The sequence below is a fragment of the Montipora capricornis genome, chromosome 14, assembly GCF_036669925.1.
Source record: "Montipora capricornis isolate CH-2021 chromosome 14, ASM3666992v2, whole genome shotgun sequence".
Taxonomy (NCBI): domain Eukaryota; kingdom Metazoa; phylum Cnidaria; class Anthozoa; order Scleractinia; family Acroporidae; genus Montipora; species Montipora capricornis.
In genome coordinates, this window is record NC_090896.1 from 22,090,997 (window position 1) to 22,108,496 (window position 17,500).

General features: G+C 37.9%; 2 protein-coding genes across 6 annotated transcripts in view; one reads left to right on the forward strand and one right to left on the reverse strand.

The window, feature by feature from the left end:
- LOC138033048 (phenazine biosynthesis-like domain-containing protein) overlaps positions 1–16,380 on the reverse strand; it is a 19,011-nt gene extending 2,631 nt beyond the window's left edge. The window contains exons 1-6 of one of the 5 annotated variants that reach the window (XR_011128554.1): positions 16,254–16,380; positions 15,311–15,519; positions 3,306–3,347; positions 2,069–2,131; positions 1,442–1,526; positions 675–902 (exon numbers count right to left, since the gene is read on the reverse strand). Coding sequence is in view for 2 of the 5 variants with exons in the window: in XM_068880787.1 (XP_068736888.1) it covers positions 675–829; positions 1,442–1,526; positions 2,069–2,084 (256 nt within the window). In the remaining 3 variants the exon portion in view is untranslated. Of the gene's footprint in view, positions 1–674; positions 903–1,441; positions 1,527–2,068; positions 2,266–3,305; positions 3,348–15,310; positions 15,520–16,253 lie in introns of those variants that run through there. The other 4 variants (XM_068880787.1, XR_011128555.1, XR_011128556.1 and 1 more) reach the window with 4 other exon arrangements.
- On the forward strand, positions 11,218–12,734 carry LOC138033603 (neurogenin-1-like). The gene is made up of 2 exons (XM_068881393.1): positions 11,218–11,235; positions 11,570–12,734. Exon 2 carries the CDS (start codon positions 11,571–11,573, stop codon positions 12,279–12,281), a length of 711 nt encoding a protein of 236 aa, XP_068737494.1. The 5' UTR covers positions 11,218–11,235; position 11,570; the 3' UTR covers positions 12,282–12,734.
- Positions 16,381–17,500: the final 1,120 nt, after the last annotated feature.

The window sequence follows — 17,500 nt, forward strand, 5'->3', positions numbered from 1 at the left end:
ATTTATTTACTTGCTATATGACTGACTAACTGACTGACAAACTGACATGGCATGGCATAGCATGTATTTACCAAGGCATTAGAAAATTAATATTGGACAGTGACAAAAAAAAAACAGCAGGAAACCAATTTGCCATACAAATCTTTCTTGTGAAGTCTTGATGACCAATAACTTGCAAGAACTATGTGAGCCGACCCTAAGTACAGGAGGCCTGATAAAGATTAAATTGACAATCTTAACCTATTTTCTCTCCAACTTGGCTGTGGGACAAATGAATGCCAAATTTGCAACTTGTTACTGTGTAAGTGAAAGTGCAGCTGGACGACTGGCTGGCTGGTTGAATAAGTGACTAACGCAATCCAACTACAATTGGTAGCATTATGATTTCCTTTTGCCAGTAGGTGTAACAGATCATCCCGCACGATGTTCTCAAAGGATGGACGTTCACAGTAAGGTTCAGGAAATACTTTTTTTAGCTGTTTAGATACAATTATAAATTATTTAAATTTCAATGTAAGTGAACGATATGTAACTAAAAGACTTGTCAAACAGGAGAAACCCTTCCACCTTTGTAAAAGGCCCCATGCTTAATGATGCATGAATTAGTAGAGAATCATCTTTGGGACCCAAAATAAGATAGGAAAATTATTTTACAATATTTGTGAGTCCCTTACCTGTGACTGGGTCTTCAGGTATCCCAACCCAGGGAGAAAAATATCGTGAAAAAAATTCATACACTGTCCCACTTTCGTCCAAAGATCCATTTGACACAGTGCCTTGCAGAGTGATTATCACACCACGCACATCTCTAGATGGGTTTGCAGTTAGTCTGAAGTGTCAGATTAGTTTGCAGTCAACATCAATTGAAAATCAGGGGATAGGTTCTCCAGATCTTCTCTGCTCTAAACGTAAAATCAATTAAAAATAGTGTGTGGAGAACGGCGTGCCTAATCTGCAGGTCGCCGGTCGCAGGTCACAGGTTGCAGGTCATTGTTTCACCAATACAGAAAGTATTCTAAACATTCATAAAAGCTAGCCTTAGACCTAAAAACTTTTGTTTAGGCCTAATTAGGCCTAAGGTTAGCTTTTAAGAATGTTTAGGATACTTCTGTATTGGTGAAACAATGACCTGGAGCCCGCGACCTGCGACCTGCGACCTGCGACCTGCAAATTAGACCCGCCGTGTGGAGAACAATACTTTATGTAGTTAAAAGGGTAATATGACTAACAATTCCTTTTTTTTTTAACTAAAGGCATAAGTTAAAAGAAAGATTCAAAATTAATATATATATATGGTCGAGTACACATACTCAACTTTGGGTATAGAGGGAAGGGAAAGTGGAGTTCTGGTATCGACCTACTTATTGACTATTTACTTGTGATAATCCACACAGTTTAATACTTTTTCACTAATGCTCCACCTATGGTAATGGAAACTGACCTTGTGGTAGTGAGGTCTAAACACAACAGGAGCTTCTTAGTTGTCTTCGAGTACTCAACATCCTTCAATAGAAGGTTTACTAAAACTAAATGGAGATTGCACAATAACAATAAAATCCACTAGAGAAAAACACTTTTCAATACATGTAACGGTCTATGTCCAAATTAAGTCTTGGAGCAGGGGAATGAGAAAATAGGACCAATATCTATCACAGATAAAAGTCAATCAGTCCATTAAGGAAAACTAGCAAAACACCTTCAGTTCCCTTGTTTTACTTGACATTTTCACTCTATAAATAATTATTATTCTTTCTCTGGCCCTATTATATTAATCGCCTATTAAATGAGCCTGGCCTCATGCTACTACAGTGTATAGGTAATTGCTGCTTCTAATTGATTTAAATCTTTAAAGATATCAAACTAGGGGCGGTCCCTTGCATGGGATGTAAGTCCCATTGCACCTGTCCCTTTTGGGTTTTGCTTCCTTCTTTGTCTTTATGCTTTTCACCATTTCGTGTGTAGTACTATTGTGAATTTATATTATATATTATAAGGGGAGTACCCAATAAAGTTAATAAAAACTAATAATAATAAGAAAAAACAAAAAAACAAATTCAGGAAACCTTACCATCTTTTTGTGCCATTAAATTGCCACTTAAGGTTTCAAAAGTTATTTCTGCGTTGGAGTTACCTAATACATATGAAAGGAGGCAATGAATGGAAATTTTGAAATTTAGCAATTAGAGAAAAGCATTATTATCAAGGGCGGATCTAGGATTTTGGCTAGGGGGGTGCACATATCAGACGGAAATGTACAGGACGCCCAAGCTTCATATGTTAGGCAATGTATAATACATGCTTTTAAGAGGGTTAGGGCTGTACGTAGTATGATAAATCTATAAATGATGAGGCAAATAAAAATCTAACTTAATGCAGCTTTTGGGCTTTTAATATCCTCTAGTAGCTTAATTCGCTTTGCCGTTTTTTAGCTAAGCTTACATTACTAGGAAGAATTACGAGTGTAACATGACAGTAATTTCAGGCGCTTGCTATGTGATTGTTTACAATTGTTAAGTTTACGTATAGAATTTTTTAAACTTTTTTTTTTGGTAACCGAGGGGGGTGCACGTGCACCCAGTGCACCTCCCCTCCCCTAGATCCGCCCTTGATTATCAACTCATAAATTTACAGCTACTTCAGCTGTAATTTTGTAAACCAAAGAAGACTGTAATTTATTTTGATAAAAATGATAAACTGAAAAGGTTTTTCTTGTTTCTACACATGCAGTGGTATACTTGGGAAATTAGAGACTAAGTTCACTTGCATTTTGTCCAATATCAAATAATTTCCCTTGCCTAAAGGCTGCGGAAATTATTTGATTTTGGACAAAGCGCAGTAGAGATTGCTTACCCATTGACTCCTGCATGAACTGCCCTTCATTGACGAGTAAAATCGTCTGGCATTAGACATATTAAAATCTATCAAGTCTCACTCTCAGGGACGTCAATGGGTTGAAAGGGTTAGTCTATATAGTCGTATAGCTTTTATTATTTTAAGTGATTTTCTAAGTATAGTGTCTTTGGAATAAACATGGCAACATATAACTATTTTCTTTTATCTTTTTCAAAACCCATTGACTCCTGGGAGTAAGACTTAATAGATTTTACTCTGTCTAACACCAGGCGATTTCACTCGTCAAAGGGAAGCGGTTTAAGAGTCAATGCGATTGGGTTAAAAAAACTCATTTAATAAAGAAAAATGAATGAAAGCAGACAATGTCACATTTAAATTGGGTAAGGATATATGGACATTTTTTACAGTTCATAGTTACAAGTATTTGGGTTCCAAAAACAAAATACACTGACCTGTACTATATGTCTCTTTTCCATATTTTTCAAAGATGGAGGCTGTTTCCGACAGATGTATCAAGTAGATGGCAAAAAAAAAGTCATAAATTGCAGAAAATATGACCAGAAATAGTAACTTTCTGTCAAATGCTGGCCTAAATTAATTCAGTGTTCACAATAAATGGAGCTTGAGCTAAGGTTATTACTTACTGTAGTTGTTATTAGCAAACTAAGTGAAAATGGACGGGCTCTTTACAACTACAGTGCGTGTAGGGGGTGTATCCTCAATTATTTTTTTGTTGCTGTTGTTGTTTTATCTTCCCACATTTTGACCAGTGTACAGTATCTGATCACTATTGTATAAACATCACTAACGCTTATGACATACTGAGAGAGAATAGGGAGTGGGAGGGGTACAGAAGGCGGTAGAGAAAAGGGCGGGAAGCCGGAGTTCTAAGAGGACAGGAAGAAGGAGAGAAATGCAAAACACTACTTGTTAAGAATACTTTAAAAAACAAGAGCCCGAGATGATATTTGACTTGCATAAGCATCTCCTGAGCAATCAAGCAAACTAAAAATTGTGCTTGGGCTGAAAAACATCCTTACTTCCAGTTTTGTGTCTCTTAACCTTTTTACGGTGGTAAAGGAAAAATTAAGAAAAATTAAAAATTACGTGATTAAGCCAATCAGCATTCAGTAATTTTGCCCCGTATGTGACAAGAATTTAAAGTGTTAAGTTTGAATAAAGTTCACAATTTTCTTAATCGCTGGGAAAAAATGGCCCTTTAGGATCCTTTTTGTAGTTTGTAACATTTTTTCAAAGTTGAGCCAATTGTCAAATGTTACACGATTGATTATAACTCGTCAAGAATAAATAGAAACGGCGTCTGTGCAAAATGCCCTCAGCTGAAAACCCGTTTCAAGCGTTTCTTTGTTTGACTTCATGTCAAGACGTTTTGAAGGGAATTGAAGCTAAAAGGTTATTATACGGCCTTAGTAAACTTGCTTTTTTCAAATCTAACCAAATTTGTACAAAGCTGGCAACAAATGGCTGCCGACAAAACTTTAACGAACCGTACTCTGCGAATTTGTAAAACGGTGTCTGGCTTTAGCAAGAGTAAAATCTGAGAAGTTTCTTTTCAGGAAGAAACGCTTGTGTGATTCGACGAAGTCGGATGAAGAATCGCATGAAAAAGATGAGAAAATTCCTTGTTCCGTATGACCCTTCAACTTGGATCCAGGTTCGGATTTTAATCGTTTCAAGTTTCTAGCTCGCTAGCTTAAAAAAAAGTCAGATGCTTCCTTTGTTACCGAGTAGAAGCGCTTTTCAATTTGCTTCAACTAATCATTGCTCAGTAACATTTTTTCAGATAGAATTTTTCACTGAGTTTTTGAAATTTCTGATGTACCTTCCCTGCCAACAATGATTGGGGTCACATTTGAGAGTAACACAATGGGTGACACTAGTGTTGACACTACTCTAGTGTCAACTCGCGAATGCGACCGCAGCCTTTAATTTCTTGTGTTTTAAATACCTAGGGGAACACTGAACAATAGAACTTGATATAGAACTAGTGTTAACTCCCTAATGCGACCGCAACCAATGAAATCAACGATATCATCAATTTCATGAGTTTCGTAATTGACTTTAATGAATCAAATCCACTCTCTTATGCAAGGCAGCGCGTCCTTATATTTACTTTAAAATTTTCAATTTTGACTGCTGAAGGGTTTCATTTGCCGTAGCGTTGTAGCCTTCCTTGCAGGGACTCGGAGTTATGATTAGCTGCAAGAGAAAATGAGGGGACAGAGAGGGAGGCTAAAGGCGTTGGCCGGGATATGTTATGTCCACGAAAGTTATTTTTAGACGAGCGGAAGTCTTTGTTCTAGGGGAAGTCTGTCTTCCGAGGCGTCCGCATGCAGTCTTGCTTCGCTCTCAGGTTCTTAGTGAAAAGAGAAAATGATGACGCACGTGGAAGGCTGATGAATATATATTTTCTTTCAAACATCGGACCGAGGTTGGCCTGCATGCGGACGTCTCGGAAGACTTCCGCTCGTCTAAAAATAACTTTCGTGGACATGACATATCCCAAGGGCTGGACCGGGAGCCTCCTTCTCTGTCCCCTTATTTTCTCTTGTTAGCTGATATTGTGTTGTCACTGTTGGGTCTCAACAAGAGTGGATTCTTGGTCTCAACTATTTTGCGAAGGCTACACACCTCAGATCTATCGACCTCACAAAACAGAATATTAGCTAAGAAAGCGAAACCCTTTGCCCATTATAATTTTCTGAAATGTATATTTTTAGATTGCGCGAATGCTGCGCCTAGTTTTCTTATCTGTTGTGCCCACTCCATGACAAATCGGACCAAGTTCGCTATGTATGTTAGAAAGAAAAGAAACAGTACACGTTCATACTTTACAATGCTTCAGTTCACAGAAGTTACATTTTGAAAAGCCAGCATAAGTTTCTAGTAATACAACAATTTCGTCTTTTAGAAACAAGTACTCGTAGAGATAATCTCTTTACTACAAATTTGCAACTCAAACTTGACACATAACAATTTACCTTTCTCTTTGGTCAAAGCAGATTCCTGATTTGTTTGTGAGGCTTTACAATTTGTTTACAGGTTTTCTGGTCACCTACTTGTCTCATTTATAGGCTTAGTTTTCACCCTCTCCCAACCCATTTCCCAACTCGCATTTTTCTTTTTCACGGGCTTATTTATGTTATTTGTTTGTCTGGAATCAATCCTTTGACTTCTCATTCTTTTTCACAGTGCGAATCATCTGCATGACTATCCAGGCAAGCTCTTTTCCAACCATCAGCTAACTTAAAGCAAAGTTCATTCTCAGTGCTGTCTTTTCCTCGTGTGTTTTGCTCCTCTTAGCTGAGATCATGTGTTTCCTTTCAACACCGTTCCCAAAAAACTTGGCGCACTCTTTTATTTGCAGGTCTTAGCATTGCAGCTATTAACAGCAAAAGGTATATTATGACGAAAGTTAATATATATGAAAGCCATATGTATTTGAACTGCGGGTAGGATCGATGCCTGACTTCTTTAGCATTGGTTTAACCATAGCGTTTTTTCATGGTGCAGGTACATGACCTTCCAGTAATGACAGATTTAGCAATTGAGTGATAACAGGCGTCAACACATCTGAGCAGCGTTTGATTAACCACGTTGGATCGAGTGTGCAGGTAGCGTTGCTTGATGACATCATGGAAGGTACGTTGGACACTATCTTCTGTAAGCCTGGAAAAACGTTCTAATTTGGAATGAAGATGGTATGACTCTACTTCTGGTTGGTTAACTACGATGTGATCGATATCTTCTTGAATAAGCTCGATTTTCTTGATTAAAAAAGCACCAAAGTCGTTTGCTAAACTTTGAGGACTATTTTGAAGTGGTAATGTATCGTAACGATTGTCAACTTTACAAAGAGAGTTAACGATACTAAAAAGCTTCTTAGTGTCTCCAGCGGATTCTTCAGATAAGTCGGCATAGTATTTCGTCTTAGTGTCATTTAGCAGTCTTGTGTATTCATCACGCGTATTACGATAGGCCATCGCAGTTATTAATTAACGTTAATTAACATTACCCAAGCAGTAACGAAAGGAAGCCTGAAACTTCCATATCATACGTTATATAGATACTTTATATAGACATGTCATATCTATATCCTCTATGGGCTCAATATGAACTCACACAAGGGTAAGCTCCCGAATGGCTTGATAGCTCAATTGGCAGAACACTGCACCGGTATCACGGAGCTCAGGGTTCGGATCCCGTTTAAGCCTGAATTTTTCAGGCTTTCATTTCGTTTCTGTTCAAGTAGCGTTGATTAATAACTGCGATGATAAACAACTTAACTCAAAAGTTTTGTTAATTTGTACTAGTTTTTTTCATCTATGGATGACTTGTAAGTCTAAGGATTCTAGGCAAAACAGTTGGTCCGAAGTTACTTTTGAGGTTTTGTAAATATTCAAAGATGCAATTTCTGACGGTTACGTGGCCTGGGAGCGAATTAGAGGCTCGAGTTCTGCCATGTGATCTCGTTTTAGCTTTTCGCGGGCGTTTTTTTCACCATTTTACGTCAGTCAGCCTTTGTGGTGACTTCATTTTTCTTTTTGGTTTTATTATGGAGGGGGCTCTAGGAGTACCTCTTCCCCGAGGTTTAGTGCCACTGCTTTAGATGGGGAATACGTTTCCACCTTTTTGGCCACAAAAAAGGAGTGGTTTTTTCAGTGGTTTTTCGTATCTGGCGTGGTACATTATTCACGTTTTTCATTCAGTTGCATTGTAACAAATATCTTAATGTATAATTTACTACCACTATTCTAGCACGTGTATTCATCAGTTGACTGCCTGCACACTCATAATTAAACGATTTCACTTTGAATGCTCGTGTTAGTGGAGTCAGAACCTTAGCCTGATTTTGTCCGGTGAAATACACTTCTATGGGATCGCCGATTCCAAGATGTATGAAAACTTTTAAAAAAGCATTAGGGCAAAGAGGACAAATCCATTAAAAACGTGCAAATTCAAATAAAAGAAACTTATATGAATATGAAAGAGATAAGCGTACCTGGTCATGATATGCAAAGTGTGGGAAAAAGAGTTCGAGCTGCGAAGGGATTGGCGATCGGTTAGCCAACCACGACAAGTCATGTAAGTCTGGGGGCTAGAGTATTCACGACGTACACTATTGCTCAAGGTGACTTTAAAATCATCCTTATCCTGTGTGTGTAGTCCACAAATGAGGGCCATGGTAAAAAGAAATAACCCGGCTGCAAACGCTTACACCAAACATGCTTTCAATCATCAATAAATAAAACTGACACACCTGACTCTGTGGATGGAAGTATTGAAGTACAAAGCCATTGACCACCTCATTTAGTATGTTGTTGATTACTGTCAAAAGTACTGACTTTACAAACTGGAGTTATCTACACAAGGTGGTTAGCAAGTTGTTCTGTTCCCACGTTTAAGAACTGTTGGCTGATTCATGCAGAGCAGAAGATGGCACTATTTTGAGGCTCGAGATGATGTTCTTCTTATTCAAAGCTGACAATTTTGGCTCAGATTTCGTAGTAAATGGATAAACTCTAAGCCTCTAGCCACAGAAAGAACAAATCCAAGAGTATTTCAAAAGATGGTGCTTTCTTCCCATGGAAATTAAGTGAAGCTTTTGTCAACTCTTTTTTGGGGCTCCAAAGCAGAGCGCGTAAAACTCATTTTTAGTTAACAAATAGTATTTTTTACTCTTTTCAATGTGTAAGTGTTTCTTGAAAACACTGATCTTCACTAAACACCGTTCTCCGTATTATTGTAAATATTGCGTTGTAATAAAGGAAAGCTGTGCCTACTAATTGGCAGCCAATTATTGAGATATTAAACATGAGCTTTTCCCTTGCTTGTCCGATGCAATATATACGTCAAACCATCAATTGTTCGTTAGTTTTCATCCCTCTGCATGAGTCAGTTTACCATTTCATCCACGTGTAACACTCATCATCTTAAACGGTGCATACCGCTTATTAAAAGCTTGATGAGTTAAGATCTGAGTGCTTAAAAAGCAATGAACCTTTCCTTAAACTACCATGAAAGCAAATTGTGTTGCTACGTTGAGCTGTTCCTTCGAGCACATGTGTTGATAAATATCTCTGAAAATTAACTAATTTGTCGGGCGTGTGTCATTGTTCCGTCCTGAAATGTTTTTGATATAGTTGTCGGGCTTTCATTGAAGGAAAGAATGATTTCAAATAGCACATTAGGCATTTTAAATGGAAAGGGGATTTGTCTATAACCTATTTTGAGACGGTCTGTAGCCTCACAATTTCACCTCAAAAAGTCACATATACATATATATCTTTTATTTTTGAATTTCAAGTGTTTCAACATTAAATAATGGAAGAAATTGAAAGTGATACTCTATAGTGAAGCCCTTTGCAATGCTTCTTCCAGCTACTTCCTTTTATCGTCCAAAGCTCATTTTGTTTTCGCTCAGTAGCAGCAATCACGAAAGATAGGGGGTTAAAGTCAAGTTTTTTTAGCACAAGGGGCTTCAACATCAGAAATGCCCTAATCCAGATGGGACACTGGTTCACAGAAAATCCTCGAATGATTATTACTCCCCTCAAGTCACAACTTGTACTTTTGAACATTCCTGCTGCATTGAAAACCTCCGATGTGTAATAACACCAACTAGGAATCAGAGGTTCTTTAGCTCAAATCCTACTTTTTATTCTAGAAAATTCCCGTGCAAAATTTGATTTTTCCTGGGAATTTGTCCTTAAACAGCAGGGTTTAAGGTAACCCATACACATTGGCTTCTCATATACGAACTCACTGGAGCCTCAAGCCATACAGATCACCACACGTGCTGTATATTGTGATGGTGTGTCATTGCAGGTTACCTAAGAAATGGGCAGATTTAGCCAGCTTCATTAATTGTTAAGTATTGTTGGTTGAATTCCATGTACATCCTTACAACAATGTTTATTAGACACTGAACGATTTGCCATCAGATGTGAAAAACGTGCGAGGACAATTGACAGGGCCTCCACCCTCACTCCGGGTTTTGTGTGGGAGATAAAAGGAAGATGCTTTACGTCTAAGCGACTGGAAATATCAATTATTCACCATTTGAGATTCTAGACATGCACCTTTTGTTACAGCTAAACAAAAGACTCTTTTTCAAAAAACATGTTGCCGCAGAAAGTTGGGAATATAAGCTTAAAGTACAACAGGAGTTTGTGTGGAAATTGACCGTTGCCAATGATGAACTTTTGGCTGTTCTCCCCACACGAATGTGATATTGGACCATCCATATCATTCAAGAAAAGGACTCCTTGAAGAAAAAACCACTTAAATATGAAATTAACGTCCTTAATATATCGGACTGTGACAGTTTTTGCGAGTGACAAGCAACGCGAGTGACTTTTGTATGGATTCTAATTTCGTTCAGTTTTGTTATTTGTTAATTGAGAAATACGAAGTGATCTTCACGGGAAAGAGCGTGTTGAACATTAAAAACGTATGGAAACGAAAAAGAATCCCCGCAATATTAAAAAAATAGTGCATTTAAACTAATTATTAAAAAATTAAGAGCGAATTTCGTCGCTTAAGAAAACGAGTGAGCCTCTTCTTTTGATGCTTTCTCTTTAATATAAATATTCAGCGAAATGCAAATTAGTTTTTCTGCTAGTCATTGATAGGATAATTTGAGAATAACTTTCTCTGGACACGGAAAGGAGTTTGAATTTAATGCTCAAATTCGTAGGTTCCAGTTGTAGCAATTCAAACGCAGTATTTTCGACATTCGTTTCCAGCTACAAACTATAGAGCGGAAAAGTGAAAACGTTGCGCATGCGTATAGATGATAGATGGAAAGTGAGGCTTTGATTGGATTCAAAGGAAGCTTTTAATGGTTTTCTTGGAACCCAGTTGAGGAAACTTCGTGCAACTTTAAGATAGATGTTTTCTACCCTATCAAAAGCTGTGTTTGAGGCATACTTGCAGAAACTCATATATTGCCCTTGGTTTTGTTTTTTTTTTTTTTTTGAGGAGTCTCATTTGATTAAAAAGACAGTTTAATAAATAACTGCGATTAAAAAACACGCCGTTATTGAATAGCTCATAGACGTAAACGCTTAGGGTAGTCGATTGCCAATTCGATAGCTAATAAAAAATACGCAGTGTCGAGTTTGAGAAATCTTGTCAAATTAATTGTGTTGTTTTGACAGCTCTTAAGAATACCCTGCTACTCATGTCCGCGCTTTCATCGGCGTTTTCGCACTTATGCAAAAGTTTATTTAATTGGTTTTGTCCTCGTAATGACGTTTCTTTGTAAAGAAAACGCTGTCAGTGTTAAAAGCGGCACATGAAAACAAATCTTGCTCATTTGGCTTAGCGCAAGACGGCGACACCAACCAACCGATGCAAGTAAGTGTTTAAATGACTAAATATCTAGTAAATTATTTCTCCATTAATTTGCCATACGGAAACTGAAAAGGAAAAAAAACCAGAAATTTTCACAGACTTCATTAAAACATATGATCCAAATGTTACACTTCATAAACATAAAATGGTTTAGTAAGATGAAAAGCACTTTCAAATTTATCTTTCACATTAATGCCAACAGCTTGTAGGAGATTTCTAAGTCAGTTGATTAGCTTTCGCTTCTTATTTTTTAAAAAAAATCTTTACGGCTGATTTGGGGTGATCCAATTTCATAGCATCCTACGAACGTCGTGTTTGTTTTTATCTTGTTGTTTAGAATGGATGACATATTTTCTGGCGGATTTTATACGGATGCACTTTTTAACGAAGACTTTATGGACGACAGCTTTGGTCTTCAAAACCGTCCCATCCAAACTACTTTTGCAGAGCCTCCCATGAGTTCTTTTGTTAAAATCAGAGAAAGTGATTTTCCCACAACATCAAGCACAATGCAACCTTGCCAACTAACCACATATTCTTGCGCGGAGAAAGCCAGCCGAGACTGCACTACGCCTAAGGTCATGCAGAGTGCCGACGGCTTGAAAACAACGGCTGCAATGAAAGACGTAGAAGACTTATGCTTGGCAGGTAACATCATGAACGACACGTGGAACCCAAACGTTGCATACAGCGCATCACACTCTGGACAAACTCGAGGACAACCATTAAAAAAGATGCGACGCCTTCGAGCAAACGATCGCGAACGTCGTCGAATGCGTTCTCTGAACAGAGCTCTAGAAAGTCTTAAGAAATGTCTTCCAGTACCACAGAGTAAAAGACGCGTTACCAAGTTGGAAATTCTTCGAATTGCTTGTAATTATATACGTTCACTTTCCGACACGCTCAGCGAAGACTCTCGAAGTAGTGATGGCCCTGCTCGAGGTAAAAAGTCGCGATCCCGAGGAATCGTTAGTGACCCTGTTGTCAATGGATTTTCAGTGGCTCAGAGGTTAGAGATTCTATCTGGAAATAACGCCAATCGAATTTAAAAAAAGTAGCTCTTGTTAGTTTTTTTAAGACTTGGTTTATCTCTAAAGAAGACTGTCGTGAGGAGGTCCACTTAAGTTTAATGCCCAAAAACATCAACCGTTGACTTATTTCAAAGACAAATTATTGGACAGAAAGCAAGCGAAATCATAAGTACCTAGTTTTTAACCTTCAAGTTGTTAAGGGATAATGAAATTCCGAAGATTGCACTTTCAAAGCACATTGAAGAGATTTACATACCGATGTCGTGTCGGGGACACTCGGAAAAAAGCCGTGTGTTCCTTTGCGGAAGTAGAACCTACGTCCTTCTGATTACAAGTTCGGAAGCTCTACCACTGAGCTATTGGAGACTTGTAAAACATATCTTTTTGTACAAAATACACATTATTTGTTAAACACATTTAAACGCAGTAAGGTCATTAAACCACTTACTAAATTTTGTAGCCAATAGAACAATGCCAATCAAAGTTACCCATTAAGTATACCTCTTATATAATTGTCAATAGGCTTTCAATATTTTCGAAGTTCGAACGATCTTTTTCTGCATAATACAATTTTATCAACAGAAGGGTAGTGTCCCGTTCCTTGCTTTTACTTAGTCTCTAAGAAATCTCACTTCGTTGTTCATTTGTCCATGAATAATAAATGAAAGAGCTTTTATTTTATGACAGAATTGAAGCATTTGATTTAAACGTGACACTCTTAAGCCTCACTGGATTAGGGCTAAAATGCTTTTTCCTCTTGTTTTGAACCAAAGGGAATGAATTACAGATGATTCTTTTGAAAATTATAATATAACTAATAAAGCACAGAGAGAATATCGCCAGTTATCGACGTTACTGATATGGTTACTTTGCTTTACTTTACTTTAAGCGTTTCGTCGAATAGAAAATTTTACAATCTCATGATTTTAGTTTCTATAATAAGCTCAAAAGCGGGAAACCCTACCCAGATTTCCAGCAAGGGTTCTTTTCAAGACGTCTGTATAAACTAAAGGTTATTCTGTGATAAAAGAAAATGTGTAAATCGAGATATAATATAGTTAATGCGCGTTCCCAGCGAAAGGCTCCAATAGTTCATCCAAAACATCTCCACAACAGTCTCACTGATCACTTAAATGATCTGACAACTCGGTCCGAGTATTCAATATCCTGCCAGGTCGCATTTTTTGCAGGCCACAAAATGTTTTTGAGAACCATAAGAGTTTTTGATTATGTTTATTTTTATGTAGGGGGAAGGCGGGTCTTGACAGAGCAACATCGTAACCAGCTTTTTAAATGAATTTTCGGGCCCTTAAAGGTTTTAGGACTTTGGGCAAAGACAGTCTCGACTGTCTTTGCCCAAAGTAAGAGGATCATACTGAGTCCAGCAAAAAAGACGAAGGGAGGAGAGGTAAATATACAAAACAATCTATCTGCAACAGGTTGTCGCCCAATTCGTTTCCTTGTACCAAGACAGAGAATTAAGAATCATGGCTAAGCTCCTATGGTCAGGACATGTTGCCCGTCTGCATGAATCCAGGTTACCAAAGGCTTTCTTTTATGGGTGAACTGAACGAACTCAAGGTAAACGCCCCCAAGGTGGCCAGTACAAAAGATGTAAAGATGTCCTGAAGTCAACCCTGAAGGCTTGCAACATCAACACCTCTGTATGGGACACATTGCTGATCGTTCTGAATGGCGAAGAGCCTGTCATGAACGCCGGAAAGCGTTTCATGTGAACAGAATTAAAGAACTGAAGATGCGCCGGCGTGCCCGCCGTAAAGCTGCTTTCCTGGTGATCTTATCATTTTGTGTGCCTAAAATATGGACGCCGACGTCGTTCCCGGATTGGACTTCACAGCCACCAAAGACACCAACACAGACGTTGAACTTCTCATAATTTAGCACTGAAGAATCGAGATCCTTCGGCGACACGACGGCTCACTCCATCATCATCATGGAAGACTTCACTTGATGTTGACTGGGGAGAGTTTTTGGTGAACCAAATGATTAAGCGACCATTCCATAACTATTCGACGTTAATCAACTGAATAGTGATCAATATCAGGATTTTATTTTTTTATCTTGCTATATTGTGCTAATTTAATGATACATTCAACCCTTTCATTACAATTTATTTATCGACCTTTGCGAGGTTAACATGAAGGCGGCATTGCTAATCAAAGAGAAGTGACTTTTTCTGGTAATTAATTGGCGTGTGCCGTTGAGTGTCCCTGGAACCTCTCAAGTACATAGATACTATATTGTGATCCCATTGTGGCTGGGTTTTTGATGTTTTTTTGTTGTTACAACTATCAGGGAAAAAAATGGTGGGGTTCCTTTTTAAATCATGTGATTGTTCAGTACAGGTCAAGAGATGAAGGACCTCAAGTCGCCTGCACCCGACGTCGGGTACACCATTTGCTCGGTACAATTCAACTAGGTGTATTAAGTATTTTCAAATTAATTAGTACACCGCACAAACTCAATGTTTTCCAAAGTATGTCTCTTAAAATGTATCCCAATTGATTAAACAGCTTTCGTTGCTTTTACCAACATTTAAGAGGACAAGGCTGCTAACATTTGTCCGAAAGGAGAGGAACGTATACCATTTGCAATAAACGTAGGACAGACGTGACAAGCGTCATTGATGGAGGTTAAAGTTATTCATGATGTGTGTCTTACACAAGTGACTTGAACTGTATCGCACGCAGAGAATCACATTAGGCTTCAATACACAATTGATAGTTTAAGCGTTTCTTATTTTTATCAATAGTTTTAATCATCCCCAAAGTACAGCAACACTGCAGCTAAATAATAAATGAATGAACTGTTCTAGCGGGGCCTTGAACACCTACATTGTCAACTTCATCGCTATTTAATTCGCTGTGCTGTAATATTTTCTTATTCCCTGATGAAGCCGTACATCGGCGAAAGATTGGATTAAAGTTTTGAAAAGACGCTCGAGGCCTCACTTGAACAATTTATTCATTTATCATAGTTATCATGTAAAATCATGTAAAATATGCTGCTAAAGGACAATATCAAACCTCTACTGCAGCTCAACTTCAACAGGTTCACGTCTTTGCCGGAAACAGTTGTGTGATCCCCTGTCACAGAAAGCTCCGTCCGGGTGTTATGATTATTGCCAATATTGCCAATAGATCTTGATCATGATTATGTTGATTATGGATGGAAAGGTACTGATATCTTAAGAGCACACGCAAGCCGGCACGTGGGCTCTGGAGCTCTGCACGCACTTTCATGAAAGAAAAACGTAAAAGATATTCCATTTAAATACCTTCACAAGAATGGCAAACGTGATGAAGAGCGCATATGAAGGTTTTTTGACATGTGCAGCAAAAGGAATTTAAAACGGAATGATTTTTGTCGCAGCATGTTAACCTTATCGAAAACTAATATCACAATGTGATGAGACATCATGAAAAAAAGCGGTAGCTTTATAATTAAGTCCAATATTAAGAAACGTGTACGCCTGCGACACTCAGAAAACTACCAAGCACAAGGGGTTGTGTTAGTTTTGCATATTAAGTATTTTTGTGTTTGTCAATGGCCTTGTACAAATGCAATCTCTTTAGCCAGGCAACCAGCCATTTCATAAATACATCAACACTAGTAAAATCATTCACCTCTTATACCTAATACAAAAATCCTGTTAAATATGAGTATTTAATTATAAATTATATATATATAATAATGTGAATAATGAAACTAAATTGTTGTAAAATGGTAAAATAAAACAATGAACCAATAAATATTTTGATCTGTAAAGATGTAGCTCCTGGGATGTTTTAAAAAGTAATGTTAGAGCCGTAGCTCTTCAGTTCGTCAGCAAAGAACTTTTCGTGTTTCAGTCCCCACCGACGCTTCACCAGAGGTTCTATAGAACCATACCCCTTAATACACTCAGGATGAAATAGTCGTCGTTCAATTTCTTTACGCTTTAGTAGGTCATGGTAGGTATTTACTTACTACTTTTTCCATTTGAAAAGTTGCTTGAAGACACTGAATCTTCGTGATACGGTATATGGTATGGTATGGCATACTTTATTTAAATGCAGAAGACACGCTAGCCCCAACGACATTAAGCTGGTTTCCATGGAGGGAGTGTCTTTACAAATATATTATATAAAAGAAAACATAAGTATATACATGTAAAATATGTTTATATTAAAAAAGCGACTACAAGATGACATATATCGATAAAACTACTTGAATCTGCTTAATTAAGCATAAGACTACTTGAATCTGCTAAGCTAAGACTAACAATACTGCTTTTATTCACAAGAAAGAGTAAAGCTAATATTACGGAATTTAATTTATAATTCTAAGCCTTAAAAACCCCTATACCATACTATCCAAAATGGAACCAATTCGATATTGAGGCGCAAGAGTACATAAATGTAGCATGGCATGAATTTAGTGAATATGTTTACTCATTCACTATTATGAAGAGAGAATATATGAAAGATAGACATTTGAACTGTGGAAAGAAGCATATTAAGGTTTTTCATCATCGTTCTTCTTCGGGAACGAAAGGAAAGCCTGATCATTAAAAACTGAAGTTTTACCGGGCCTTGGCTATACTCGGCGTCACTGAGGTCACTCGAAGGTGAATTTAGGGGGAGGGTGCAGAGGGTGCGCACCCCCTCCTCCGAGAAGACCTGCGGCTTTTTAATACAACTGGTATTCTGCAACAACAAAAACGCCATTCCTTATTGGTGCATCCCCTCCTAAGAAAAAAATCTGGATTTGCCCCTGGCCACTGGTCAGTTAACGCCTAGCGATCTAAAATCGAATTTGAAAGATTAAAATTTTCGATTTAAAATTAAATCACGCCTTCGTTATATTAAAGTTCACAAAACTCACTCACCCCACTCACAAAGCGCGCTCGATCAGAAAACAAAAATCAGAAAGGAACTTAACCTTTTGAGAAAACCGAAAATTACGCTAAATAGAAGGGACTGTTTTCAGTCAGTCCCTCCCAGAGAAAAGGTAATATTGGCGGGTATCACTGGTAATCCTGCGACCAAGTTCACCCAAAAGGAAATCAAATTTGTTGCTGGACCGATGGGTCAATGGAGCAATCAGTCAACAAGGCTTGGATTTTCAGGATTTTATTGAAAACAATTGCAAAATTAAAGAATATTGGAAACAAATCCCTTTCTAAGGAAAAAGCCAGAAAAAGGATTACGAAATCAAAAGTACTTACAGTTGTC

Excerpts from the sequence above, each read along its gene's own strand:
- LOC138033603 (XM_068881393.1), top strand. The coding sequence starts at position 11,571 with ATGGATGACATATTTTCTGGCGGATTTTATACGGATGCACTTTTTAAC.